The sequence below is a fragment of the Rhinopithecus bieti genome, unplaced genomic scaffold (assembly GCF_001698545.2).
Source record: "Rhinopithecus bieti isolate Rb0 unplaced genomic scaffold, ASM169854v2 scaffold_29034, whole genome shotgun sequence".
NCBI classification, from domain to species: Eukaryota; Metazoa; Chordata; class Mammalia; order Primates; family Cercopithecidae; genus Rhinopithecus; species Rhinopithecus bieti.
The window spans coordinates 763,584-771,588 of record NW_016812875.1 but is presented as its reverse complement, the minus strand read 5'-3'; the positions used below and the strand labels follow the sequence as shown (position 1 = coordinate 771,588).

The window sequence follows — 8,005 nt, the reverse complement described above, 5'->3', positions numbered from 1 at the left end:
GGTGTAGATGCGGGTGTGGGTGTGGGGTAGGTACAGGTGTAGATGCAGGTGTGGGTGCAGGTATGGGGTAGGTACAGGTGTAGATGCAGATGCGGGGTGGATATAGCCACAGGTGTGGATGTAGGTGTAGTGGGGTTAGGTACAGGTGTAGGTGCAGGTGTGGGTGTAGGTACAGGTGTAGATGCAGGTATGGGTATGGGGTAGGTACAGGTGTAGATGCAGGTGGGGTGCAGGGTAGGGGTAGGTACAGGTGTAGATGCGGGTGTGGGTATGGGGTAGGTACAGGTGTAGATGCAGGTGGGGTGCGGGTGTGGGGTAGGTGCAGATGTACATGTGGGTGCAGGTGTGGGGTAGGTACAGGTGAGATGCAGGTGTGGGTGCAGGTATGGGGTAGGTACAGGTGTAGATGCAGATGCGGGGTGGATATAGCCACAGGTGTGGATGTAGGTGTAGTGGGGTTAGGTACAGGTGTAGGTGCAGGTGTGGGTGTAGGTACAGGTGTAGATGCAGGTGGGGGTGCAGGTGTGGGGGTAGGTGCAGATGTACATGTGGGTGCAGGTGTGGGGGTAGGTACAGGTGAGATGCAGGTGTGGGTGTGGGGGATAGGTGCAGGTGTAGATGCAGGTGGGGGTGCAGGTGTGGGGGTAGGTACAGGTGTAGATGCAGGTGGGGGTGCAGGGTAGGGGTAGGTACAGGTGTAGATGCGGGTGTGGGTATGGGGGTAGGTACAGGTGTAGATGCAGATGCGGGGGTGGATATAGCCACAGGTGTGGATGTAGGTGTAGTGGGGTTAGGTACAGGTGTAGGTGCAGGTGTGGGTGTAGGTACAGGTGTAGATGCAGGTATGGGTATAGGTGTAGGTATAGGTGTGGATGCATGTACCGGTGTAGGTGTAGGCACAGGTGTAGATGCAGGTGCAGGTGTGAGGGTAGGTAGAGGTGTAGATGCAGGTGCGGGTGCACGTATGGGTGTGGAGAGGAGTTGCAGGTCACTGGGGAGAGCGTGTGCCATGGGAGGCAGTGGGCAGCACTGCCCCATCTCAGGGTGACATGTGGGAGGGTTCCCTACAGAATGGGGTAAGGAATCCTCAGGGCTAGTTCTGCAGTTGGGAGAGAGGCACAGCATGGACTGAGGGGGTACACAGAGTGGCTGGGGTGCAGGAGGGAGGTCACTGAGTCGGCTTGCTGGCTTTAAGGTGGGAGAGACCAGTGTGTGACCATGTGAGGGTCTGGACCCTCCTTCCCATCTGCTGTCTTCCCAAGTCTCCTCTCCATGCCCATCTCTCTCCCCAGGCTTCCAGCCTTCTCTGTGGTGTATGGGTGGATGAACAGAGCTGGATGGGGGCAGTGGCTGGCCTCTTCCAAGGGAGAAGTCATCAGCTCACTGCCACCCTCTACTCCATGCCCTCTGCCTGCCACCTGGGCCAGGAGTTTGTGCAGGAGTTTTTGCAGGCCATAGACTGTTGTCTAAGTGCCTGGGCTGCAGGCCAAGAGCGCTGAGCTGAGTGCCTGTCTCTCTGTGCCCGTAGCCAGCCCCCGGCCTCCCCCAGCACGCAGGAAGCCATTCAGGGAATGCTGTCTATGGCCAACCTGCAGGCCTCCGACTCCTGCCTGCAGACCACGTGGGGCGCCGGCCAGGCCAAGGGGAGCTCACTGGCCGCCCATGGTGCCCGGAAGAATGGGGGTGGCAGTGGCAAGAGTGCAGGCAAACGACTGCTGAAGAGGGCTGCCAAGAACAGTGTGGACCTGGACGACTACGAGGAAGAGCAGGACCACCTGGATGCCTGCTTCAAGGACTCAGACTACGGTGAGTGTCACTCCTGCATGGGGCAGGGCCCACGCTCAGCCCTAGAAGGCCTGGCTGAGAACGGAGACAGTAGCATAAACATGCAGCTCTCCAAGTTACAGTGGGCCTCAGCTCAGCAAAACCCTCGGCCTCTAACTGCTGTCCTGGGAGACCCTCCTGTGAACGAGACTGGCCCTGGCCCACATCTGGTGGACAGACGTGGGCTTCGTGGTGGGGCCTACTCTCCTCTGACAAACAGAATGACAGCACGGTGAACTCCTGTTTTCTGGGCTCCAGGGGGGGTGTGTGGTGCCGGGCGCCATCTTGCCTCCTCCTGAGCCTTGGGTCCTGGGCGTTCCTCAACAGGCCTTGCAAGTTGAAGGACCACAACCTGCAGTGAGTGCAGGGTGGCACTTGGCTTGTGAGGGTCACAGGGTCACCGCATCACCATGTTGGGGCAGCTCCCCACCAGCCACAGGTCGTGCCCTACAGGGTCCCCTCCACCAAGACCTGTCGGGCAGGGTGGGGCTGTCAGACCGCACCCTCCATGGACGTTAGACGTTTTCCCTTTTCATAGCATCAGAGACTTTTCACCAAACAGAACGTTTCCTGGAGCCTCAAAGTGTTCCTCTTGCAGGAGCGGAGATGCTCTAGTCTGATTGTGGGGCCCCATCCTTCCCTGGTCTCCCAGTCTCTGCTGCAGCTTCCTCCAGGTGGGGCCTCTGGGGATCTCAAGCTCCATGAACAGATGTACGGAGGGCAGCCCTTAGAGGCCAAGGGCTTGCAGGCACTGGGGCTAGGCTGGGCAGATGAGGCTGGTCAGGTAAATGCAGATGCCCTCTTGTCTGGGCGAGTCCCTGCCCCTCTGGATCATCTCTGGGGCACCTGTGCCCATGCCTAGGGTGTCCTCACCATGGGCAGTTTCCATCACAGCCGACAGGGACACAGTGTGGCAGGCCTTAGCATAGGCCCTGGGGTCACTGGTGAGGAAGGTCTGCAGCCACCTGTACTCCCCCGCCCCCCTCTGTGGCCCCACCTGCACTCAGCGGGCCCCGCCTTCCCTCTGCCTCCCTCTAGTTTACCCCTCACTGGAGTCAGACGAAGACAACCCCATCTTCAAGTCCCGGTCGAAGAAAAGGAAAGGCTCAGATGATGCTCCCTACAGCCCGACAGGTAGTGCTGGGACGGGTCGGGGGTCCACCCGACACCCAGTGTGGAAGCTGTGACTTTGTCTGTGGTCCCTCCAGCCCCTGAGAATGTGAGCTCAGCTCTGCACCTGTCCTGTCCCGCTGAGGATGGTCGGCCACTTGCAGGAGTGCTGTGGGTGTCACTTCTGCTTTGCTTCTGGGGGCTTGGGGGCCCAGTTGTGCTCTACACAGCCCCCACTCAAAAGCCCTCACTCCTCTGGCCGGCTCCTCTCTGGTTTCTTCCTCAGTGGGAAGCTCTGTGAGGGTCACCTTTGTACCAGGGGCACCCCCTTGATGGTGGCTGAGGGACACCTGCTGGGGCACCAGTGGGGTGAGGCCTTGTCCTCCTTCCACGTTACCGTCACCCGCCTGCCCAGCCTCTCTGATGTTTCTGGGCCTCCTGCGCTCTGCCCCATGCAGACCCCACTGCGGTATCTTCCTCCTGGGGTGGGGCAGCGGACCCCGCCCTATTGTGAGGTGGCTTCCCAGCCGGGAAGCCCGGTGCTCAGGCCTGCCTGCCAGGGGGAAAGGCTGTGGTGGGGGCAGGGGAGCCCCAAACCAGGAGGGGTGGACAGGCCGCGGCCCACCACTTGAGGGGGCTGGCCCTTTTCTTCCACAGCAAGGGTCGGCCCATCAGTACCAAGACAGGACAGGCCTGTGCGTGAGGGGACACGGGTGGCTTCCATCGAGACCGGGCTGGCGGCCGCTGCAGCTAAGCTGTCCCAGCAGGTGAGGAGGGGCGAGGGAGAGGGACACATGGCAGCCAGGTCCCTGCTACCCCCACCTGGGCTCAGGTTCCCCAAGGCACCTGTTTCTTCACCCCATGCACAGACCCCCTGAGCCAGGGGCAGTCACAGGCTTGATGACATTTGGTTAGAGAGTGCCCTATTCCTCCAGGCCCTAAATTCCCCGTGTGGGGTCGGGGGGAGCTAGGAATTGATGGCTGGGGCCCTGACACTGGACAGCCCCATCTGTGCCGAGGCTGGGCTGCTCTCCGGTGCAACAGCAGCGTGGAGGGAGCGCCCCTTTCCCTCCCCCATCACACGGGTATTTTTGAATTGTCCTCAGTTGGGAAATGAGGTGTTCTGTCTCTACATGCTCCTAAAAATTCATCGCCCACCTTCAGCTCGTCCCAGCTCAGAAATGGAGGGTCCTAGAGCCTCACCTACCCTCTGGACCAGGCCCAACCTCATCTGGGTGCCCAAGGAAGTTATTAGGATCAAAGTAATATTCTTCCAAAACTGGGAGATGTATATGGCCGCTGCGTGGGGTGATGGGGTAGGAGTGCCTTCCTACAGGCTCAACTGCTAGGTTAACTCACACTGACGGGGAGGCCAGGCAACTACTGTGGTGCTGGCACCCTGTCACCTTACGTCCTGTGCCTCCGGTGGCCCAGAGTCAGGCCTCAGGCTCCTACTGCCCAGCCCTGCTGTGCTTAAGGGCCCCTGGCAAGGCCATGCTGGGAGCTCCCTGCTCTGTTGGCCCAAGTGGGCCGTGCGTCTGAGTCTGCCCTGCATGTTTTGTTTAAAGGAGGAGCAGAAAAGCAGGAAAAAAAAGAGTGCCAAGAGGAAGCTGACTCCTAACACCACCTCCCCTTCCACCTCCACCTCCACCTCTGCTGGCACCACCTCCACTTCCACCACGCCGGCCTCTACCACCCCTGCCTCCACCACCCCGGCCTCCACCACCCCGGCCTCCACCAGCACAGCCAGCAGCCAGGCCTCGCAGGAGGGCAGCTCGCCAGAGCCCCCGCCTGAGTCTCATAGCAGCAGCCTGGCCGACCATGAGTACACAGCCGCTGGCGCCTTCCCTGGGGCCCAGGCGGGCCGCGCCTCCCAGCCCATGGCCCCTGGGGTCTTTCTCACCCAGAGGCGGCCCTCCGCGTCGTCTCCAAACAACAACACCGCTGCCAAAGGTACCATCCTGCTGGAGGGAGCCTGCAGCCCCGCTGCCCTGCCCCTTGGGCAGTCCCAGACGTGCAGACTCAGCCTGTGGTAGAGGGCAGCACATCGGGAGGGGCTCCTGTGCCTCAGGTGGCAGGGTGCTGCGGTCCAAGTTAGTTGTGTCTTCGTGTGAGCGTGTCCTACCAAGTTAGTTGCATCTCCGTGTGAGCGTGTCCTACGGCACAGGACATGTGTGCTTTCATCCTTCTGCTCAGTGGGGGTGCTCAGCCCCTGATCTGCCTGTACCCCTGCACCCCAGCCGTGGGGCTGGCCAGCTGTGGAGACTGAGTGACGCAGCACGGGGTGCTGGCAGTGGCTCCTGGCCTTGTTACTGGGGGTGGTGCCCAGGCATCCTCACGTCCTTCTCGTAATGCCATCCCCAAGTCCATGCCCATCCTACCTGCCAGGGCCCCTTGAGGACACGGCCTCTGAGGTGGAGGCTTTGCCGGTGATCCCGGACTCCTGAGGGGTGCTGAGCTCGGAGCTGGGGCCTCATAGGCCCATTTTACAGATGTGGGACTGCAGGCTGCCCCTTGGTGTTAGCGGGACCCTCCCCCGCACTGGTGTGCCATGCTCCTTGCCATCTAGCTCACCTTCCTTTTTTGTGTCCCCTCCCCGACTCCCCTAGGAAAACGTACAAAAAAGGGCATGGCGACCGCCAAGCAGAGGCTTGGGAAAATTCTGAAAATTCATCGGAACGGGAAACTGCTCCTTTAAGGTTTGGAAAGCCAGGATCCTTCTGCTCCGCTCAGGACCCCCGGAGCCCCGCGAAAACACCTGCCTCCCAGGAGGGTGCCGAGCTGCCTCACCAGGGAGGGCCTTGCCTCTTCCCGGCTGCCATCACCCCAGTGAGCGTCTGTCCCTTCAGCCGGCAGAGCAAGCCCAGTGCGGCCCCTCGATTTGAAAATGGACGTCTTTTCTCAAGTTGCTAAGAGTGACCTGTCCCAGAAAAGTGGCCCTACAGGTTTGAGGACCGTTCATTCCACTTTAAGGACAGCCTCCAGGCTCCCCTGAGCGTGGGTGTGATGGCGGGGCCTCTGCAGCTCTGCTGAGAGCATGAGTCCTTCAAGGAAGGCAGAGTGAGCCAGTGCTCACCAGCCCCAGAGTCGGAGCTGGCCACAGGCTGGCAGCCTCCTGGGGCTTAAAAAAAAGGCAAAGAACACAGAAAGAGGAGGAGCAAGTGGGATGTTTCTGTCCCCCCTTCTCTTCCTGAGTGATTCTCAGCCAAGTCCAGACAGTGCTCGGTGGGCGAGGAAGGGTCTGCCCCGAGCTTCCTGGTTGGCAGGTGGCAGCAGGATGGTGGGTGTCCAGCCTGAATGCCCAGGAGCATTTCTCGGGGGCAGCTAAGACTGGCAGCTGGGTTGGTGTGTTAGCAGGCAGGGGAGCCATTGTGGGGTCCCCAGGAAAGGGCAAGGGCTCAGTCATATCTTGGGGTCTGGGAGACCCAGGCTAAGCCATGTGGCAGGGACCATCTTGCCCTGCTGGCCACACTCTGGAGAAGCACTTCTCAGCCAAGGCACCCCTGCCCTGGGACTGGCGGGACAGGGGCAGCGGCCAGGTGGCCCGAGGACTTACGGTCGGCACTTCTCTGTTCTCCCGTGTCAGCGTGTGGTGTCGCCTGCATGGGTCGCACCTGGATGGTGTGTCCACCATCGACACGGAGGGGCTGGATTTGTTTCTCAGGCAATCCTGTATTTTCATTTTAGATGTATTTCCTGAAGCATATTTTTCATAGAATGTAGCGTGTAAATAGCTTTTTAAATAACTTCTTTTTTATAAGAGTAAAAGTATCTTTAGGAATTTCTTTCTATAGAGTTCTTCATTAACATTTATACGAGTCTTTGCTGAGTCAGATGGACAGTTGGGTTCTGATGCTTTTTTCCTTCTCCTTTCCTTTTATTAGTATTATTTTTTTTTCTTTTAAGAACTAAGGTATTGCCTGAAAAACAAGTGATGTCTGTGCAGCCTTACACTGTCTTTACAGAAGCAAATAGTACACAAAAGATCTATTTCAGACACATTTTGAAGATGAATCTTCAACTTTAATACCAGCTCTTTGTTTTCCTTCTTGTATGATGAGGGGATTGGGGGATACAGTTATTTTACTAGCACCTTGTGAAGTGTTTCCGTGTTTTGTGATGCTGTAATTTATTAATGTTTGTAGCTTTTTATATTTGTACATTTCTTATGAGCTTTGTTTATATACCCATTACCTGGATGTTTTGTCCACGGGGAGAGGCAGCTTGGTGGAGGCCTTATTCACTCCCACTTGTCCTGTTTGGAGGGACGCAGTCCCCAGGGCCCGAGGCTGGGAGAGGGGGAGTCTCGCGGGGCCCCAGGCTTATTCAGAACCGGTGTTTTTAAAGTTTCCTTTACCCTGCCCTTGTTGAACATTTATATAATCTAACCTGGACATCAAGCTGTTCTCTCTCTCTCTCTTTTATTTTTAATTTTATTATTATTATTTTGGCAACATGTACATTTCTAACAAAGTTTATCGTGGCTATTAAAGTGTTTTATTTCCCAATTCATATTACTCTTGTATCGAGTCCATGAGGTCTAAGGCAACTTAGATCAAAGTTTTAAAAAAGTAAAAATATTTCAGGTTTTGTACAGAACCATGTCTGTGTCATTTCTGCCTTCACTGTAGTTGTTCACCCTGGCAGCGAGGGTGGCGAGGGCGGTGGGGGGCTCCGGCCACCTGTGTTGCTCATGGAAAGCCTCAGGTTGCCCCGCCTGAGGGGCACACACAGCACCCCAAGCTGGCCGGCAGGAGTGGGCAGAAGAGCCCCTCGGGGGCTGCAGGGGGGGCAGCAGCCTTTGAGACTCTGGCTTTGCCAGTCCCAGCCCTGAGGATGTCCTCGGGAAGCCTCTAGAACCTTCTTTTGGACTCATGGGTATGGGGTTTGGCTGGGTCCAGCAGGCACACACGTGTGCACCCCGGCACGGATGCACACCCGGAAGCATTCAGTCCCTTGCCGGGTTCCAGCCTAAGTCTGATGTGATTACCGCGAACTACCAGGAGCAGCCCCTTGCCTGACAGAGGAACTCAAATGGTGCGAGCCCAGGGAGGGTGCTGAGCGCAGGGTG

General features: G+C 57.9%; 1 protein-coding gene across 1 annotated transcript in view; it reads left to right on the top strand.

Annotated features, from left to right (window-relative positions):
- The window catches only part of PHF2 (PHD finger protein 2), a 134,111-nt gene extending 126,578 nt beyond the window's left edge, over positions 1-7,533 (top strand). The window contains 5 exon segments of the mRNA XM_017847071.1: positions 1,529-1,806; positions 2,863-2,958; positions 3,592-3,701; positions 4,503-4,887; positions 5,544-7,533. Of these exon segments, the coding sequence (XP_017702560.1) occupies positions 1,529-1,806; positions 2,863-2,958; positions 3,592-3,701; positions 4,503-4,887; positions 5,544-5,632 (958 nt within the window). The 3' untranslated portion in view covers positions 5,633-7,533.
- The last annotated feature ends 472 nt before the right edge of the window (positions 7,534-8,005 follow it).